This window comes from Notolepis coatsorum (genome assembly GCF_963971535.1).
Source record: "Notolepis coatsorum genome assembly, chromosome: 3".
Taxonomy (NCBI): Eukaryota; Metazoa; Chordata; class Actinopteri; order Aulopiformes; family Paralepididae; genus Notolepis; species Notolepis coatsorum.
In genome coordinates, this window is record NC_140167.1 from 179,057,865 (window position 1) to 179,080,203 (window position 22,339).

At 40.2% G+C, this 22,339-nt stretch overlaps 1 protein-coding gene across 1 annotated transcript in view; it reads right to left on the reverse strand.

The window, feature by feature from the left end:
• Positions 1 to 22,339, reverse strand: part of LOC311226081 (nebulin-like) — a gene marked incomplete at its 5' end in the record, with an annotated part of 144,572 nt that overhangs the window by 31,259 nt on the left and 90,974 nt on the right. The window contains 22 exon segments of the mRNA XM_084311458.1: positions 27 to 109; positions 112 to 121; positions 1,014 to 1,118; positions 3,393 to 3,497; positions 3,935 to 4,048; positions 4,512 to 4,561; positions 4,564 to 4,616; positions 6,206 to 6,318; positions 9,865 to 9,969; positions 11,869 to 11,973; positions 12,390 to 12,503; positions 14,427 to 14,507; positions 15,035 to 15,139; positions 15,863 to 15,964; positions 16,424 to 16,534; positions 17,444 to 17,554; positions 18,231 to 18,335; positions 19,775 to 19,879; positions 19,975 to 20,079; positions 20,472 to 20,576; positions 20,722 to 20,829; positions 20,958 to 21,059. Coding sequence (XP_084167584.1) covers positions 27 to 109; positions 112 to 121; positions 1,014 to 1,118; positions 3,393 to 3,497; positions 3,935 to 4,048; positions 4,512 to 4,561; positions 4,564 to 4,616; positions 6,206 to 6,318; positions 9,865 to 9,969; positions 11,869 to 11,973; positions 12,390 to 12,503; positions 14,427 to 14,507; positions 15,035 to 15,139; positions 15,863 to 15,964; positions 16,424 to 16,534; positions 17,444 to 17,554; positions 18,231 to 18,335; positions 19,775 to 19,879; positions 19,975 to 20,079; positions 20,472 to 20,576; positions 20,722 to 20,829; positions 20,958 to 21,059 — 2,097 coding nt within the window.

Sequence of the window (22,339 nt, forward strand, 5' to 3'; positions counted from 1 at the left end):
AAAGCTACTAATTGCGGAAAAAGTACCGAGCTGAAATTCTTTGTATTCTCTTCAACATGAAGCATTTCAGGGGTGTCCTGTACTGCAGACACTTTGCCCTTAATGTTTTAAGGTACTGAAGCTACAGGGAGAAGAACACAGGAGCAGTTAAAATGTTTAACAATAAAATACTGGCAAAAAAGAAGTGGAAAATTCAAATGAATTCTTCTTCAAGAAACAAAAAAGAAGGTTTACCTAGATTATTATCCTTCACGACTGTTAAGTACACTATTCTCACTTCATTTGAAATATTGTTTTTTAGATGCGAAGCACCTCTATGACGGCAATGTGCGATGTGCGGTAACTATTTACATGACTGACATTCTGTTTATACTGTAGCTATGTTAGCTAAGTATTTGGAGGAGAGAGAGAGAAAGGGCTCAGTCTCTCACTCACCTAGGGCATGTGTATCTAGTTATTACTTAAAGTTACGTTGTAACTTATCTTCGTGGTGCAAACGTTTTGATTGCACGCTAAGTATTTAAGTTACTGGCATTCTGTTTAACTTTATACGTTAGCTAATCATTCTAGTTACTGATATTCTGAGTCGTGTTTCGTTATTGGCTTTGGTGATTTGGAAGAGAGACAAACATGGCACTTTGTGTAAGACCAGTTAAATATATATGAGAATGCTTCACATTTATGACACTTTGTGTCCTTGGTAATACACTACACTGCTTTTGCATTTGCTTATCTAAATAAGAAAACAACCACTATTTACTGCTGGCTTCAATTAGTTCAGAAGACATAACACATAACACAGAACACATTCCACACAAAGTAAACATGATAAAGTATTCAAGATAATACCTTGAAGAGCAGACACAGAGACACACACAGAGTCACCAGGCACTTCCATGGGACATAACCTCTGACCCTACGAACCCTTGTCCGCTTGGCTCCTACTAGGCATGGACCTGGATCATGGCACCAGTTGCTCTGGTACTAACTGGCAGGCCCAGTTTACTACTTACATTGCTGAAGTTCTTCTGGTTCTCACGGACCCTCAACATCTCTGGGGTGTCCAGGACAGCTACGTAGTGAGACATGGTCTTCTCAGCCTCTTCCTTGTACCTTTTCTATTGGACAAACAGAGAGAGAAAAAGGCTGATCATCGTAAGCCGATAATAATAGCATGTTGTTATCGACCACCTAATGCTAAAAGTTGGTATTTAGACTAAATATGTGATATGTTGGATCATGTTAGTAGTATAAGTTCAGAAATATATTTTATTCCCTTTGTTGTCCAATTTAAACTAAATTAATAAGTACATGTGCAGCTTGTGGATTATTACAGATCATGATAATTTGTCTAAAGAGTGATGGTACTCGAGGAGCTACTTGTATTGATCACATTTATATTAATATACCAGAAGTTTGTTCTAAAGCCATATCTGTGCCAATAGGCTGCAGTGATCATAATCCCATTGCTATTGTTTTAATTTTTTTTTATTATCTTTTTCCCCCTTCTTTTTCCGTTTTTCTCCCATCCCAATGTTAGTCGTTATGCCAATTCCCAATCCCCTTCCTGCTCGTTGCGCACTCTACCCCCTACCGTCGTTGCGCACTCTACCCCCTACCGTCGGTCTGGGAGGGCAGAGACTATCACATGCTTCCTCCGACACATGTGTAGCCAGCCCACCGCTTCTTTTCACCTGGCAGCGCGGACTCTCACTGGGAGAGTGTAACATGTGGAAGGTCACACTACCTCTCCCAGATCCTTCCCTTGCTGTGCAGGCGCCCCGACCGAACTGTAGGAGTCGCTGTTTACAACGACCAGGACCCACCCACGCCGGCTTCCCACCCGCTAACACTGCCAATTGTGTTAGTATGGACGGTCGGCCAAGCCGGAGGCACCACAGCCGGATTCGATCCCACTGGCTATGTGGTGGTAGACAGGCGCTTAGTCCGCTGCGCTACCCGGCCGCCCATCCCATTGCTATTGTGAGGAAAACAACAATTGCCTGGTTCAAAGGCAATTAGGAAAAGATTGTTTAGGAGCTTCAATCATCAAAAAGTAATGCCTATATACCAACAAATGTAAAGTAACAGTCAACCTATAAGCTTGTTTCTGAAAGTTATCATTTCAAAATAATGCAGCGAATTCAGTCTTATTTGTCCAATAATAATTTAATGACTAATTTCCAACAAGCATATAGGAAGGATATTCAACAGCCACTGCCTAGACTCAAATGGTTGAATGAAATAGAAGTATTTGGAGTCATTATAGGAGTAGTTATTATAGGAGTAGTTTTCCTTGATTTATCTGCAGCTTTTGATATCCTTGATCATGGGTTATTGTTGGAAGGATTTTAAAGGTATGGTTTCTCTCATTCTGCGTTAATATGGGTAAACAGTTATTTGAGTGATAGAAAGCAAATAGTGTACTTTAATGGAAGTGATTCAGAACCTCAAGGAGGTTGTCTTGGGCCACTCCTGTACTCAATTTTTATTAATGATCTTCCTCTGGTATTAAAAGACTTGCCCAGTAGTTTGGTCCAATACTACACTATAGGTACAGTGTTTTGTGTTTTGTTTTATATAAAATTGTTTAGTTCTGATACACATGGTTATTCTACGAGGCTGTTTCAACATACAGTGATATATAGAACATTTAGGAATGTACACAGCATAACATACACATAACACATGAACATTTTATTAAACGAATTAAAGAAATACAATTTTGGTAAGTAATAGGGCTGTACTGAATATAATTATTTTGGTTTCTCAGGTGTTCAAGTGTTTGTTGTGACGTCATCATTGGGGAGTATAAGGTCACATGGGCTATCTATGTTAAATGATATTATCTAGCACAATTATCTATTAATTAGATCCTGATGGATTCAGTCGGAGCCTGTCTATTTGTTTTGTCTAATTGCAGTGTTTGTTTTGTTTAGGTGTTATTTATCATTTTTGTATGTGTTTTGTCAATGTATGGTGTTGAGTGTGAATGTATATTTGTGTGTTTTCACCATGTAAGTTACTGGACCTCAGGAAGAATAGCTGCTGCTATGCAAAAGCAGTTAATAAAACAAACAAAAAAAGCTTTTTTGAAATTAGCCCTGATGCACATTCCTTGTCCATGTATGCAGACTGGACACTGAACGTTGACCATATAGGACCTTTTTGAATATATATATATATATATATTTACAAAGCCTCTCAAATTGTGAGCACTGATTCAGAGCCAGCTTCAGTTTGAATAAAGTCACAAGGACAAGTGGTCCGGGTCACTTATCCCAGAACAGTACCCCTACTGGTACTATGGAAAGCTTAGTGAATATGGACCAATGTCTTGAATTAGGCTTATCTCCAAGAGTGTGGATTGTGTCTTGATCCAGCCATCTTACCTGACTGCAAATTTTCTTCATCTCCTTTGCGTGAATGAAGTCTGGGGTGTCAATGATGGTTGTGTAGCTGGCCCTGTCCAGCTCAGCTGTCTGCTTGTACTTAACCTGTGGGGGTAGAAAAGTGTAGGTCAGCACAAATTCTAAGAATACTGAACCAACAAAAAAAGAACAATACACCGTAATCACTAATTTGGGTTTTTCGGAATACAGCATGTTTTAAACAACATTATATGGACTTTATCATCACTATCAGAGTATACACCCCCAACACACGCACACATTTATGTGAAATATGGGGACATTACATAGATTTACATGCATTCTGTAACTAACCCTAACCTGAACCCTAACCTTAACATTAACTTTAACCATCACAGTACAATGGCTCGTCAAACAAAATCAGGACGTCTAAAATGTGCTCAAATGTGCTCATTTGGTAGCGTGTCCTGATGTCTGTCCTGACTGCAGTGTGGAGTCTTGAAATTTGGTATTCAGAACTCTACCCAACCAAAACAAATACACAGCATGGATAGCAGACGTACCGGACTGAGGATGTCAGTAGCGTTCCTAGCCCTCATGAAGTCTGGGATGTCTGTAGCTAAAGCCAACATTCCTTTGCCCTTGATTTCCAACTCCAGTTCCTTCCTGTACTCTCTCTGAAAATAAAACATGTTACACAATGTTACATGAAGGCACAGTGTTAATACAATCAGAAATGACTGGTGCATTATATTAAGGAAAAGGGATTTCTACTCATTAATACTGGGGTGGGCTGCAAAACAAAAAAGACACCTGAGGGAATGGTAAAAAAATAAAGAAGGTTAGAACAAATTAAGGATGAAAAATGGAATGAAGACATTAATGAGGGAGAGGAATGTGTGTAAGGCTCCACTTAAAGCTGAAAGATAGAGAGGGACATTAGTTTTGAATTGCAATATGTTAAGCTGGAGTTCACTGCACTCACAGAATGGTCAGGGAACAAACAACAATAGCAACGGGTTGAACACATGTGTGTGTGGATGTGTCAAACTCAGCAGTTGCCAGTTAGTGGGATGAAGACACTTAAGGTTAAGGGGATAGGAAGATGCTTCCAGACCCTTCACAATCAACCAGTCCTACCTCACTCAGGATTTGAGTGGCATTCCTTGCTCTCAAAAGCTCTGGAGTTGCAGCACAGATAGACCTTTACCCTTCACCCCTTCCTCAAGATCCTTCCTGTACTCTCTCTACAGGACAGGGGAAGAACAGAGACAGGCACACAGGCAGGCCAGGCCAGGGCACACAGACAGTGAGTACGAGGCTCAGAGAGCAAAGTCCCAACCCTGACCCTCTGAGCTCAAAGTCACCAAGCCTCCCGAAACAGCTCATTCATCAAGTAGTGAAAGTTATTGTTTAAAACCAGAATATTCATACTATTTTCAATAATCAATTATTGTAACGTTAATCATTGATAAATCATAAATAATGTCAAATCAAATTAATAATAGGCACTGTATTCTCATTGTTCATAAAATAGAGAGGGAGGCATTGGTGACTTTGCTGAAAAGCCTGATAAAAGACAAAGTGAATCACATTTTATCATATATGTCATGAAAATAAACAAGTAAACAGATACAAAACATTTAATTCAAGACAGCCTCATCACAAGACGTCAGTTTCAACAGGAAAACTTGCTACCTCAGTCAAATTTGACATGTGGTAGGCTGGTAGCAGAGAGAGGGTTATTCAAAAGGCAACCAAACACAACAAAAAGCAGACAGAAAGAACATAAAATGCTAAGCTCAGCTGTTTTACACACACATTTTACTGTAGCAGTGTCCTCCTACTTGATGGAAGGATGTGTGCGAGTGTCCAGGGCGCCTGAATACTTTTCCCAACGGATTTCCAGTTCCGCGTTCACGTTCTGCGCTCTGATTGGCCACTGACGTTTCTGGTCGCGCCAATCGTGTGACGCCTGTTTCTTTCACCGGTTAAGCTTAGGCACTCTTTCGAAGTTGGTTAAGGTTAGTTTGTCTTAGAGCAGGGCGATAGAACACCAGCCCTGATTCCATACTCTAACCTTAACCAACTTCGCCTAACCTTCGCCTAACAAGAGTCGCCTAAGCTTAACCAGTGATAAACTAGGCGTAGTAGTTTGCTGCTGTTCGAGGCGGAAATGGGCGCGTCACGCGATTGGGCGCACATGTCACATGACCAGAAACGTCAGTGGCCAATCAGATCGCACCAGAAACGTCAGTGGCCAATCAGATAGCAGAACGCGAACGCGGAACTGGAAATCCGTTGGTAAAACAGATACAGACTGTCAGACATACAAGACATTAAACCAGAGTCAGACCAGTCAGCTGTATGAGAGGAGAGAGAAGCGAATGTCATGTAGTTATTACTGATATTATGGTCATGTTGTGAACCATGTAAGCTAACCACAGCTAAACAAGGTGGGTGGAAGCGGAATAGGTCCAGAGAGAAGAAAATTACTTGTGGGATAAAGCGAGTGGAGGCTGTGTTTTTGAGTGAGAGAAAAAGGGTTGGGAATAGTCCTTTAGTTACCTTGCTGGCTATTTTGGTGGTGTGTAAATGGTAACTGGACTGCATTTATATAATGCTTTTATCCAAAGTGTTAAAAAACAACTTATGCCTCACATTCACTCACACATTCACACACCGTCGGCAGAGGAAACCATGCAAGGTGCCATCCTGCTCATCGGGAACAGTTAGGGGTTAAGTTGACACGCTCCCGGGAGGAGCCGAAACCGAAACGGGAATCTTCTGATTACCAACCGACCGCTCCACCTGAGCCACTGAGGCCCTGATACAAGTCACATGTCACTGTCGCATGTCTGACATGTATCATGGCCGGGGTGACCTCCAAGCCTGAGAGGTTCTTGCCCCTCATGGACTCCTCAAAGTCCTTCTTACTGTATATTCTTTCTATCGGCTGCCAAGATAAAACGGGGGACAGACACAGCTCAGATAACTACATGAACCGAGTCATGGTACATAATGCAGTTACTTTAGTCCTTATCTGAACCACTCTCCTTACGATGACCCCCGTTTTTGTGCGTATGTATGTACCTATGCAACAGCTAGCAAGATGCTACTCACTTTAAACAAACACACTGTAGCACCCACTCCCCACACTTTATAGCACACACTCACTTTAAACAAACACACTGTAGCACCCACTCCCCACACTTTATATTTATTGATGAAGGATTGCAATACAACTCGTACACCTTACTGTAAATCATCCCATTTCTGCTTTGCACTATATAGTATTGTACATTAGTACACTGCATAGTATTGTATATTATATGGTAACTCAGTTACGTCTATTATGCATTGAACATTGTACATATGTCTATAATGAACACTGTGACCTCATTTTCTACTTCTAATTTACATGCTATACTATGTTATTTGATACTATCTTGTCTAGCACAGTCTCTGGAGCGTAACAGTAAGAAGCATTTTGTATGAAAGTATTCTGTACTTCTTTTTTTTTTTTTTTTTTTGTCTTTTTCCCCCTCCATTTTCCTCCGATTTTCTCCCATCCCAATGTTAGTCGTATGCCAATTCCCAGTCCCTTCCTGGTCGCTGCGCACTTACCCCCCACAGTCAGATCATCTGGGAGAGTGGAGGCTACCACGTGCTTCCTCCGACACACGTCCAGCCAATCACCGCTTCTTTTCACCTGGCAGCGCGGATTCTCATTGAGAGGGCGTAGCGTGTGGGAGGACCACACTATCCCCCTCACGTCCAATCCGCGCTTAGCAGGCGCCCCGACCGAACTGTAGGAGTCGCTGTTTACAACGACCCGGACCCACCCCGCCAGCTTCTCCCACCCTCTGATACAGCCAATTGTATCAGTGCAGACGGCCAGCCAAGCTGGTGACAACCCCGGAGCTGTGAGCTGGATTCGAACAGGCAAATCCAGCTCAGCTCCGGGGCTGGTGACGAACGCAATAGTATTCTGTACTTCTGTATGACAACTATTAAAGAAACTTGAAACTTGTGCTGTAAAAGTGTTCGAGACAATGCTCTGTGTCATTAAATGTCCTTAAAAACAGAACCTTTGAAGTATTTGAATCGTGTGTACGTAAAATTCAATTAGTGGATTCACAGTAAAGCATTTATAATGTGTATGTATCTATTGTAGGTGTGTGTGCTCTATATATTTGCTAAGTAAAGATTTTCTGTGTGAGGAATAGCACCAACGTCCTTCAATAGAACGTGACAAATGAACCATACTGTACCTCGGTCATCCCTGGATCGTCAGACGAAGACATGTTTCAGTAATACTTACAGTATATATGAGCACTGTTACACAATGCTACAAAAGACTCAGGATCAGTTCAATGCAGAAAAGAGTTACACCTCTAAATATGGTAAAAGACTGAAACCACTTAACTTTTTCAAAGGATCAACCATTTAATTAAAGGTGCTATGCATTATAAATGTCATTTTTCAGTCTCTAGCATTGTATTATAGTAATAGGAGTTCGTATCAATGTGTTTTTGGGCCTAAATACTATATTGGCGAATTCCTCAGCTACAGCCCATCCCCTCTTTGCCTCTAGTAAATCAGGTCATGTTGATTTGACGACCTGGTGCACGTCACAGGGCGCTGTTTATAGCGCACGGTGATGTGATTGGCTCTGTGGTTTTAGTAATGCCCGCCTCCATTCTTGCTACCTGCAGGGTGGAAGGTTTGTCCAGAAGATCACTAATCAGCTGAAGCCTGATGCGGTTCCCTCGGTCTTCGACAGACAGACCGGCGTTAGCTCTCGGGACTCGGGAGCGATCGCTAGCTACTTAGCACCAGCCGGGGCCGGCGTTAGCAACCGGGAGCGTCGTTGAGCATTCAGCCTGCTGGCTACCTAGATCCACTTCAACCAGCGTCGCGGAGCATTCAGCCTGCTGGCTACACAGCTTGTCGGTGTGCTAATAGCCTCTGCAAGCTAACGGTAGCTGGCTCCAGGCTATTAGCACATCGACAAGCTGCTGGAGCTCCCGACGCTCGGCTGGTTGAAGTGGATCTAGGTAGCCAGCAGGCTGAATGCTCCGCGACGCTCCCGGTTGCTATCATGTGCAGGTCCTCTTCTCAGACCTGTGTGGCAAAGCACTGCACACGCATCATGCAAGCTACACATCGCTGCATGTTGATCAATGGTGGCCCACTCGGTGCATCACAGTGGGCTACTATTGTGCTAACAACAACCGCGGTGTCCGGCTTGTCGGCCGGCATGAGTGCTCGATTTGGGGTGGTTCTCTCCTCCTTGTGTGCCCCCGTTCTCGCGGGTGTCCTGCCGGGGAGCTTGTGGACGCGACAACAGCGGCGGCCGTAGCATTAGTTAGCTCATAGCTATTGTGTACCACTAGCGTTACGGCGGGCTCGAGCACCCTACGGCTGCCGCCGTTGTCGCGTCCATGGGCTCCCCGGCAGGGTACCCGTGGGGACGGGGGTGTACAGAGAGGAGAGAACCATTTTGTGTCGGGCGTGCATGCCGGCCAGCGAGCCGGACGTCGGGATATGTTGTTAGCACAATAGCTACCAAGCTAAGCTATGTTAGCTTCTAACGGTGTATACACAATATGTACAACGACACAATGATTTACATTATTACAAATATGGTAACGTGGTTGTGGCTTTTACAAATAGTGGTAACATATATATAGATAGACAGTACTGCTACATCTCTATATTTATGACATACCATATTTGTATTGCTACAGTACTGCTCAGTACTGCTACGATGGAGACCAGAGAAAGACTTTCGTCTTGTTTACATCAGGGTCCCCCAATTTCAATTCATGGTAACATATTATATATATATAGATAGACAGTACTGCTACATCTCTATATTTATGACATACCATATTTGTATGTAACCTGAAACCTAATCTCTGACGGGGAGATGGGCGGAGCTATTTGGTGGGTGGCTGTCACTCAAAGTCTGGGTGGAGCCAAGCCAATAATAGCCTGCTTTCATGAGGCTGAAAAATGCTGGTTTTGAGTACAAGATTAGAAATATAAAACAATGATTATTTTTGGAATAAAAATTACAGATGTGTTACATAGACTCACAGGAAGTGTGTAAAGTTGCCCAAATAGTGCTAGGAATAGCAGTGCATAACCCCTTTAAAGTGCCTCGAATGGTCTCAAAATAAAACAATCTCATAAACTAAAGATATTATAGCTATTAAATTAAAGCTGATCAAATATGATCACACAGTAATAATCTGGTTCGCAAAGCACCGTAAGAGTAGGTTTCATTGACATGAAACACAAATGCCTAATATATTGACAGGAATACAACAGGCATCACCAAATTAAACTAAACATAATACTGTATATATTGGAATAACGATGTGCAGGTTTCCTGGGGGTCTTCTGGCCTTCAGAGAGTTCTGTAAAGTGAATGTTAGTAGTACAAAGGTCACATTACAGGTTGAGGGGAAGTGAAAGAATGTACCTGGCTCTGCATTTGCTGGGCCTCCTTGGCAGTCACATAGACGAGTGTCTCATAGTCCAGCATGGCCTTTCCCTTCTCCTTCTCATACTTCGCCTTGTACTTCACCTGTAAATGTCCACACAGCAGTTAAATATCATCTACAATGGGTGCTTTCAATGGGTAGTTTGACATAATGTGCATGTTGTATATGTAATGGTATTATGCCGTGTAGCTACATGGAAAGACAACAATGCACACATACAGGTGCACAGATCAACACTGCAAAGGACATACATTGTATTAAATCAATAGAAATAATGTGCTTTCTGTGGTAAAAATTAAATCTTGTTGATAATAATGTATACTGTGTGTAGACAGTATACTATACAGTGCTACATACAATGCAAATATTACACAAAAGTTAATTCTAGTCAAATTACTTAATTTAATTGTTGAACTAAACTGCTTTTCCCTCTCAGGGTTGTGTGGGAAGCACTTTATATAGGTTATGTGTTATATAATCGGCTATAATAACTGTGAAGCACAACTTGCATAATTAATGAAAAACAACACCCTCCAGTAAAGTGGCTTTGCGGCTCAGCCTGTGCCCACTAAAGTTAAAAAAACACAAACAGTAATTTAGTTTGATTCTACTTCATAACTGTTGACTGTTTAAAACTGACATTGCACGGAGGCTGCGATCCTCAGACACGGATCTGCTCTCCATTCCCCCCACCCACATCAATTATTTTTTAAATTTTAAATTAACATTTTTTAATCCTCTCTTTCTCAGATTTTTCTCTGTTTTTCTCCCCGTCCCAATTTAGTCGTTGTGCCAATTCCCCCCCTCCCCTACCTGGTTGCGGTGCGCATGTTCCTCCTACTGGTCGGTACAAGGGAACCCTGAAGTCATCCGCATGCTTCCTCCGACACACGCGGCGACAGCCAGTGACTATTTTTTCACCTGGCAGCGAGGACTCTCATTGGTGAAGTGTAACGCGTGGGAGGTTACGCTGCCTTCATCAAGTCCTGCCTCCGCTGAGCAAGCGCCCAGACCTGACCTGTCGCTGTCCACAACGCCAGATTCCCACCCATGACTTGCCCTCCCCCTAACCCAGCCAAACGAGTTAGTATGACGATCAGCCCAAGCCTCAAGCAATGCTGACTCCGGGAGTCGAGACCGCAGCCTCTTGCATTGGTGACGAGCGCAATCTCCGCTACGCCACCTGACCGCCCTCACACCCATCAATTCTATATAACAATTTATCTATAAGTCTTGACAGACACGACCATTCCACCAGACATGCTTCTGCACAAGGTTTTACACTTCCAAAAGTGAGGTTGAATGCAATGATATGGTATGCAGGAATGGAACTCTCTTCCCAGACATGTTACGGAGGAGAATAGTAAATGTCGTTTCAGAATCTTGGTAAAACAACATTTTCAACCAAAGAAATTGACATTCCCTAATAGATATTGAAGGTGTGTACGTAAATGAATGTATGTGTCTGATAAGGATATATTATTAGAAGATTTAATAATTGGTTGATATAAACATAGATAATGTATGAAAAAGCTAAATTGTATATTATGCTGTATTGTATTATGAATTGATTAGGAGTATGTATTGTTGTATTGTATTATGAATTGATTAGGAGTATGTATTGTTGTATTGTATTATGAATTTGATTAGGAGTATGTATTGTTGTTTTAATTTGTCTGTATGCCATGTGAATGTTTGTGAGTGTATGAAGTCTGTAACTGTATTTTACGTGTTATGGACCCCAGGAAGAATAGCCACAGCACTGCTGTGGCTAATGGGGATCCAAATAAACTTACCGTAAACTTAAACCCATCTACAAACTTTTGGGGACATAGCGACTACATGGTGCTGGGAGCAGGGTGTTGATGCCAGCTCCTTTTTTCAAAGCACTACTCTAAGGTGCATTGTAAATGGAGCTGACTAAACATCCCTGGGGGAGATATGGAGGTATGAGGGAGTTAGAAAAACCGATGAAGGCTTACATCACTGGTCAACTTGCTGGTGCTCAGGTTGTGCTGCATGGACAGAGACTCAGCCATGTCCGTCACAGGCTTATGGTTCTTCTTCAAGTCACCCTTGTACTTCACCTGTGGGAGATAACCAGGAGAGAAGAGTGAATTTATTATTATACTTAAATTTTTATTATCATTATGGTGTATTTTCTTGGGATGAGGGATGTATTGGGGCCAGATGTAATTTTGTATATACTGAATATTGAATGACAATGTATTAAAAAAATGTATCGTCTGTAGTGTGGTAGTGAAAGGTTAACCTTCTGTAGTGTGGTAGTGAAAGGTTAACCTTCTGTAGTGTGGTAGTGAAAGGTTAACCTTCTGTAGTGTGGTAGTGAAAGGTTCACCTTCTGTAGTGTGGTAGTGAAAGGTTCACCTTCTGTAGTGCAGTAGTGAAAGGGTTAAACCTTAATCCTAGATTTGTAATCTGTGTCTAATTAGGAAATCATATTCAAAGGAAGAATGTTATTGTGGCTTGATGTGACACCCACCTGACTAGCCAGCACATTGGCATCCTTCAACGTCTGGTAAATCTTACTGTCCTTCAGGTCATACTGTGGCCTCTTCCCCTTTATTTCCTTGTCAAACTTCTCCTTGTACTTCAACTGTGAGGACAGGGTGTACAGTATGTTAGGCAAACACACAAAAAACTGCTTTCAGGGGAGGTAACTAAGTCAAATGCTGTCACACAGAGTGATTGGTCATACTGGATAAAAAGGGTTGAGTATCATCTCATGAATTGCTTTGGTTGGGATGGGTTGTACTTAGGGATGTTCGATGTTGGCTTTTTTACCGATATCCGATATACCGATATTGTCCAACTCCTAATTTCCGATACTGATATATGTCTCTTGTCGTGGAATTAACACAACATTATGCATACTTTTGACAATAAATAAAGTAAGAATTTGTTCTTACTTGCTTGCCTGGGTAAATAAAGGTTAAATAATTTTACACATTTAAAAAAAAAAAATGTAATCGATACCGATCATTTCCTATATTACATTTTAATGCCAATATCGGCCAATAATATCGGACATCTCTAGTTGTACTGTGTATACCGCAACATTAAAACTTAATAAATAACTTTTCATCCCTTGTTATATACAGTAAGAAGACCAAGTGTCAATGGGTTGGCGTCTGGGAGCAAGGCAACCATATGTCTAATCAGTATATTTGAGTCAATTATCGTTCATATTGCATGGTATTAATTCACAGTTTGACAATAGTTCCAGAAGGCATGCCAGACAGATTGTACCATAGAATTAGAGAAGGCTGTTCTAATTCTATGGTTAGTACAAACACAACATGGATATTATATATATTCATTCATATATAATATATTATGGTAGGGGTAGAAGAAGAGGGAAGATAAATGACAGGACTGGGATTCTATTCCAGAGAAGGGGTGAGGATTCATCAACATCAGGCAAAAGACGGAGACAAAGGTTTCTGTAGGGATGTGTGCATCCAATAGTAACCGTGTATACAATGATGGGGACAAAAGTCAAACACAGACATATCCACAATGATAGACAACAGAAAGCAAAATCAATGCTTAAAAACAACTTGGAGGAAAAATGTAATCGATTGGAGATCGCCTGTCACGGTCATGACGTCCAGCTCCAGTTCTAACCCTGTCTCCCCCTCCCCCTAGTCTCTCTTGTGTTTCCGTCCAGGTCCTGCAGATGTCCCTGTGTGTCTCCCTCATGCATTCTGTGTATCACCAGCTGTCGTAAATCTGTCATCACCCCCAGCTGTTGTTGTCTATTGTCATTACCCCCTGTGTTTATATTCTATTCCCCCAGTCAGCCAGTGCTCATACGTCTGTTCTGTCTCTAGCCGCTACTAGCAGGGTTCCCACAGGCATTGCAAAATTGTATTCAAGGACTTTCAAGTACTTTCCCAAGCACTATTTGTCATTTTAAAAGGGCATTTAAAAGGATACAATTAACTTTTAAATGCTGTTTTTTATAGAAAAGAAATCTGATCCAATATTTGTGGCTTAAAACCAATTTCCGACAATTAGTTACACTTTAAATTACAAATAATTATAATTCTTGATTCAGAAAAATTGTATCATTAAAAAATTGATAAAAATCAAGCACTTTAAGCACTTCAAGGACCTTGTGCGAACCCTGTACTAGTTAGTAGCTCTATCTGCCTGTCTTCAGTTTGAGTGGCCAGTAAGCTGTCCCTGTCTGTTGTCCTGTGTCCTGCCTGGCTGTCCTTATTAAATATTGTTGGGTTTTTACTCGTCTTCTGCCTCCTGTCTCCTGTCTGCACTTGGGTCAACATCTCCATATCCGGTTGTTACATTGCCAACGAATTGGGGATTTGGGCATGTCAATAGATGACCAGACAGTCAGTCAGTCAATAGATGACCAGACAGTCAGTCAGTCAATAGATGACCAGACAGTCAGTCAGTCAATAGATGACCAGACAGTCAGTCAGTCAGTCAATAGATGGAAAAAAGGTGACGTAGAGATGGAGGTAGAGACAGACTTTCTGGGCATTGGCCTCCTTACATTACTAGTCAGGGCGCTCGCTTTCTTATTTTGGCGCATCTGCAGGGTGTCATACGAGGCAGCTCCATGGATAGCGGGCACCTACAAAGCGCAGTGAGATGGAAGGATGAGAACATATAACAGAGCAGTATGGAGGGGAGGTTAGGGATGGAAGGGAACAGGGTGGGGTGGGAAGGGGTTGGTTAAGGTGTTACAGTATGATAATGAAGCACTACATTAAGATGTAAATCTATAGTGCATGGGATAGCAATGACAATGTGAAACATGGACTCACAATGACAAAGTAAGACATGGAGAGTGATGCAGGATGGCAGGGGAAGCATTATGGAAGAGCTGCTAGATCTGCAATTAGTGCTATGGGCTTGTTGCTGAGCAGCTACTACAGCAATATTGAGCTCTAGAAATCGAATCTGAGATGGAAAAATGTCACTCAAACTCTTTGCTTGTCATCTCAGCTGTGAAATAGATATGGGTAAAATCCTTTAAGAATACAAGATAAATGTGCATTGGGAATGGTACAAATACAGTGCAACATGAGGAAAGCAGCAGAATAGATGTTGGGAATAAGTTATGGTCATACGAGAGATGGAGGACATGGTTGAAGGTACCTGGCTGTTCAGCTTTGACACCCTGGTGGCCAGAGCAATGTCTGGCCGGAAAGCCAGAGAGCCTCCACGCTGGACTTCCTCGCGGGCCTTATCACGGTAGCCAACCTGACAGAGACAACACAAATCAAACAGTAGCGGACCACAGATTTCCTGGACATATTCCATTGAAAATTGCCAGTTTTTAGGAATTCCCGATTCGTTTTACACCTACAGTGTAAACTACAGTATAATAATATTGTATTACTGATATCTGGTGGACTACACAGTGTCTCACATGGAGAATTTACAGTGTGGTAGAGAATTTACAGACTTTTTCTAAGCCTTCTCACAATTGTTGGTGTTTGCCCATTCTTTGCCTGGAAATTGCCTGAAATAATCTTCCATACTTTTACACTTTACACTTTTTAGAGTAGGATAACAGGGACTGTGTACAACCTGGAGTGCAGATTTAATGTTTGAAAGAGGGGTTGAGAAGTCTACCATTGTAAATTAAAGTGACTAAACCCTGAGTAAACACCACTCAAGAGCAAGAACATTGGACTATTCCATTTCTACGTTTACTAAAATTCCATTCACTTTCAAGAAAGGGACAGAAATGCTATTGTTCCCCCAACTATATTGGGACGAGAGAGAGAGAGAGAGAGAGAGAGAGAGAGAGAGAGAGAGAGAGAGAGAGAGAGAGAGAGAGAGAGAGAGAGAGAGAGAGAGAGAGAGAAGAGAGAGAGAGAGAGAGAGAGAGAGAGAGAGAGAGAGAGAGAGAGAGAGAGAGAGAGAGAGAGAGAGAGAGAGAGAGAGAGAGAGAGAGAGAGAGAGAGAGAATATAGTTACATCGCTGATGAGCTTGGCAGCCTGAGTGGCCTTCCTGATGTCTGGGCGGTCGGCTACAGAGGTGTAGTGCAGGCCGGCCTTGGCTTCCTTCTTGTAGGCGAACTAGAGGAAGGAGGAAAGACAGAATAGAGAGCAACGAAAGACAAATTCAACACTAGTGACGCAGAACATGAGACATTTTTATAATTCTATGCAGTATTCCAGAAGACACCATTTCCTGTATGCTGGATAAGCTTGAAAACAACAAAAACACAATTGAGAACCTCAGACTCAGTTTTAAGTTTTCAAACATTATTATCATTCTAGATGGTAAGTTAAGAGTGTTGTGTTCACTTAGAGTTAAAGACAGTAGAGGTTGAGTAGTTTCTTATGATATATGACATTTACACTCCAAGTAATTTGGATTGACTTTACATCTCCAAATACATGGGCAATCCAAAACATTTCAGTGCAGGGGTTACATTTTATCCAGAACTATGGGAATGATTTAAGCTGCTGTGCTTCTTGACCACCTGATCCATAGTATGTTGAACCTCAGGTTGGAATATTGAAATGACTTACGCTGCTCTGCTTCTTGGCTACATCCATGGCGTGCTGAACATCAGGTGGAACAATCATCTGGTTGTAACTGGACTTGCCCTTCTCCTTCTCAAACTTCGCTTTGTACAGTTTCTGTGGTGGGGAAAGGTGGTCAAGATTGAAGACAGAACACAACAAGAATGTCAAGAGAACATACACTGTAATCATAGTAATAATAATAATAATAATAATAATATTAACTACCTACCTCATACTATATTCTACCCATATACTCTATGATAGCATGTACAACAGTGCTGTACATAGCACGTATATACATTATATATTTACGGCATATATATCCATATCTGTCTGCATATAATCCTCCTATATACCTACTTATACACCTGCATATAACCCATATAACTCTGTATGATAGCATGTACAATAATGCTGTATATACCATATATATATATATATATATATATATATATATATATATATATATATATATATATATATATATATATATATATATATATTCTTCCCTTTTATATATATATATATATATATATATATATATATATATATATATATATATATATATATATATATATATATATATATATATATCCACCTGTCTGTACATACCTGCACATAATCCTTTTACATATCTGTAGATACTATATATACTGTATCTGTACATATCCTGGCCAATATGACTATGACCATACTGTCTTTATACCTGTATCACTGTACATATTGGTATTACAACTCTGTACATACATCTGATTAGCACTACACCCAGTAGTACTAATTTATATATTTTATACCCAGTTTAATCACCTGTACATTGTATATTACTATTGCACTTTTACAGCCTCTTACAGTCTGTTGTTTCTCCCTAAGATTTACAGAATCAGACACTTGGAACACACCATAGAAGGCCATAATTACTTACAACCTCACAACTGTGAATTTCCGACATCAGAGTTTGATTGAAACACATTGAAAAACATCATTCAAAGTAATGTGAAGTAGATGACAGTAAAGTGATGGTACCTGACTGATAAGCTTGTTGACCTCCTTGCTGTGGACAGTGTCACGGGTCTGGGGCAGAGTGGTAAAAGAGCCAGACTGCATGTTCTTCTTACTGGCGGCTTTGTATGTGCTCTGAGGAGGAAGATCAACAATTTTTGGTCAGAAAGTCATCACAACAATTGTTGGAAGTATCGTCCTCAATAGACCACTTATGTGTGTCGTAATTTCTTCTGCCCAAAATATGGGAGGGCTCCCTTGGCATGGGAAAATTAAAGGGTTATTAAACTAGTTTCATCTGTGGTTCACACAGGCTCTTAATCTTGAACGAGGTCTTCTAATATAGCTTAGCATTGCAGCTCAGATCCCCCTGACGTCACCAGCACATTCTCATAATGGGGGGGGGGGGGGGGGGGTGTAACAAAATGGCAACATCCAGTCATTTAATATTAGCAATGTTATTCTAATTAGCAAAACATACAATCCTCCTGTAAAACATCACTTTACCCCTCACTCCAAATGTAGCATAAAGACATTTCATTTTCACCACAGGCGGAAAAAAAACAATGAGGGCTTTGTGTTGTTGAGAGGTCAATGAAGAATATTGCTATATATAAAATATGAGAGAGAGAGAGAGAGAGAGAGAGAGAGAGAGAGAGAGAGAGAGAGAGAGAGAGAGAGAGAGAGAGAGAGAGAGAGAGAGAGAGAGAGAGAGAGAGAGAGAGAGAGAGAGAGAGAGAGAGAGAGAGAGAGAGAGAGAGAGAGATCTACTCAGATGGGAAGTAACATTCTTGGTAAAGATGGCTCTTACCTCGGAAATTAGATCGCGCACGGACTTGGCGTGGAGGATCTGGGGAGTGTCGCTAACAGGCACAAAGTTGCCCTTTCCCTTCTCATACTTCTCTCTGTACTTCACCTGGAGGACAGAATAGTACAGATTAGTACAGAATGCTTAACAGAAAGTTCAGTAGTATATATTGTAGTCCCATAGCAGGTGATCTTCAGCTGAGAAGGTCACTGGGAGGTATAAAGCTACTACAAGGAGAATTTTCTACAATAATATATATCATATCAAATAGGCTACCATTGTCAGATTAGTTGTGATACCTTGGTATAATTAATTACAGTAAACAAATAAGACCATCAGTAGCCTGATTCTCATGATAAGACCATGTTTCACATAAACTCTGTTGCTTGCTGTTGCAAAGGAGATTTTGCCCCTCCTGGCAGTTTTTCACATGGGATTTGTTTTCAAGAAGTTACAAGAGGGTAAACAAGCCATTCTAACTGTGAATGTGGAGTTATCTTTGTTGATAAATATTTTTGTTTGGAAAGGCTTCCTTTGCGTTGTAAAATGGTAAATGGACTGCTTTTATATAGCGATTTTACGAGACGATTGCCTAAAACACACAACTTATGCCTCACATTACCCATCCACTCACACATGTTACTCACTGTGCCTTGTATATATTTATCTATTTTTACCTTATTTTCTAGCACTCGCTTGTATTTAAATATGTTTAAGTTAAGTATTGTGTGATTTTGTGTGAAGGGAGGACTAGCAAAGTAAGATTTTCATTGTATGGCAAATTGTCTGTTTAACTGTGCATATGACAATAAACAATCTTGAATCTTGGATCTTGAACATACACACACTGACGGCAAAGCACGGCTGCAATGGCGTTCAGCAGAACTCCTGTGGATCTGCTCTGGTAGCACACAATATAAATACAAAATAAAAGTTCACAACGGACTGATCAAGGGCAATTATCTTTCATTCTCATCTGTCTCATCATGTAATACTACCAAGGTACCAAGGTAGTAGTGCATAGGGAGGTGTAGTCTGACGCCACTTTGGACCGCCCGCGAGGTCCACCCGTATAGGGATTTATCATTGGGAAAATGGATTATCGGCTATTGTAACAATTCTGCCTCATGAACATTGGCAAGCTTTCCATTTTTGCACAAAATGAGTTCCCATTTTTATTGTCTGGCGATTTCTTTTTACGATTAATTGCGAATATTTTCATGTTGAGCTATATATTGTGGATGAATACGCACAGAAAGGTACACCATGCAAATGTTCATGCTTAATTTGTTTTAAACGAGACGATTTAGAAATGGTCAATGGGGAATTACATTGCGTTTTCAAGATGGTGGACCGGCCGGAAACAGCAATAACGTAACCACTACACCTCCCTATTGAATTTACAATGAAATATTGATGTTTACATTTAACTAGTAGTGCCTTTAACCTAATTGCATTACACAGTTCTCCATAGGAGAGCCTGAGGTACCGATTACTAAACTAGTGAGTTTAGAGGTGGGTTTTAATGGGAAGGGAGAGGAACTTACATCACTGGCCATCTCAGAATTCTTCATACCCAGGAGGGTTAACTTGTCATCCACTACAGAGATCACACATCCCTTCATCGACTCCTTGTCGTACTTGTACTCAATCTGAAGAGACAAAGCAATAGGACACATTTTAGACCAACAGAGACGACTATTCCATTATGAAAATAAAGATTGAAATAGGTAGGTGATCAACTCACATCGCTCTGCTGGAAGGTGTTCCTGGTGACACTGAGATAGTCAGGTCTGTCCAGGGTCCAGGTATACTTGGTCTTGTTGGCTTCATACTTCTTCTTATAGTCAAGCTGGAAATGGGAAAAAAGCAAGATGGTTTTCAGTGTTGTTCAAGGACTGTCTTACACTAAAGTAATGGGATTTGGTTAATTAAATGAATAGTTTGTCTGTAACATTGTTACGACTCTAACATTGTATTTGTGCAATTTTGTTTCCCACATTATTGTCCTTCTGCAAATGAATGCAATGATTGAGGGGCCAATCTAGTTCTTATTAATAATCACAGAGATGTAAGAAATGACTCATTCAGCATTAAAACAAATAAACAAACAAAATGACTAATTGCCTTAAACATTTTAGGTTACAGACCCTAACAACTCATTAGTAGAAAACCCATTTAGTTTGAAATGTTTGTCTGTTGATTTCATTATGCATCCCTTCACTGACGGAGCCAGACACTCACATTGCTGATGTTCTTGTAAGCCTCCTTGGCAGCGCGGATCTCATGGGCCTCAGGGTCGATGTTGACCTGAGCCTTGCTCCTCTCGTACACCTCCCTGTACTTCAGCTAGAAGACACATGGAAAACACACACACAGTCAAATACAGAAAACCTTTCTTAAGACCTAGATAAAGCCATGGCCTTGATAAAGAAAGGTGTTGTTATGCTGTAGTTCATAGCCTGGTTCACTGGGTCAGCTGAGAAGGACTTACATTGCTAGTGATTTCCTTGACCCTCTTGATGTGCTGCTGGTAGGGAGTGTCATAGGGAATGGTGTATCCCTTAGCCTTGGTCTTGTTGTAATCCATCTTGTAGCTATTCTGGAGAGAAAAAAGTAGGATAAGATAGTCAGGAGCAGTAAGTAATACAAAAAATATATATATTACATTTTTTATTTAAAAAGGTAAAAGTTGTAATTTTACACAGTGACAAAGAAAAAACAACTCACCTCGCCGATCTTCTTGCAGCGCTTGTGGGATTCATACTCTGGGGTTTCCAGGATGGAGGTGAACTTGTCCTTGGCTTGCTCATACTGCTCCCTGTACTTCCACTGTGGGAGGGTGGTGTGGGAGGATACAGACATTAGAATCACAGCTTTATAATCAAATGTAATGTATATGACCTCCATTCTTTCATCTTTTACATGTTACCTACTGTATGTGCTGAGAATTGGTTTTGCCTCTACAACATGGGACTACAATGTTGTTATGTGAAAGTAGTTTCAATGTGATAAGATGTAGGAGACATTTAAAATGATCAAACGATTGCTCTACATTTCCAGTGATCGTAAAACTAAATGATAATATGACCAATGAGTGTGGTGGAGTGTAGACGTGCACAAGTAAGCAAATGAAACATGCATTATGAAAGCATGCGTCAACAATAACGAGGAGTGACTTATTTCACGTGTGAGACGGAAGACGAAAACATCATGTTACCAATATTCAGTTATGAAATGGTTTGTAGGGTTTGTCCACGCAGCTCACGTTGACCAGCAGTCCATCTTATACTATTCTGTGCGCTGCACGCAGAATGTCCTGTCACTCAATGATACATCATTTCAACAAAATTCACTAATTAGAACATACAGCAGAAGTCAGGTAATCTGTCTGTAAGTGCTACTGATCATTATAGTATGTAAACTGCTGCTAATCCAATTTTCACGATACTGGTAGACTAGTTGGCTAGCTAAGCACAAATAGGCTGGAATATAGGGCACCTAACTACCGATATGCAATGTATTATATAGTATGCAGCTGTATTTAATACTGTTTGTAACAGGTACCTAATCTATAACTCTCTATCTTTTTGATGGTGTTGCTGAGTAAATTATTTAGAGACTATAATGTCAAACTAGATATGTCTGGCTGGCTGGAGAGCTGGTCTGCATTTAGAATTAATTAAGATAAATAAATAAATAAATAAATAAATAAATAAATAAATAAACAAATAAATAAATAAATAAATAAATAAATAAATAAATAAATAAATAAATAAATAAATAAATAAATAAATAAATAAATAAATAAATAAATAAATAAATAAATAAATAAATAAATAAATAAATAAATAAATAAATAAATAAATAAATAAATAAATAAATAAATAAATAAATAAATAAATAAATAAATAAATAAATAAATAAATAAATAAATAAATAAATAAATAAATAAATAAATAAATAAATAAATAAATAAATAAATAAATAAATAAATAAATAAATAAATAAATAAATAAATAAATAAATAAATAAATAAATAAATAAATAAATAAATAAATAAATAAATAAATAAATAAATAAATAAATAAATAAATAAGAGGGAGGGTGGG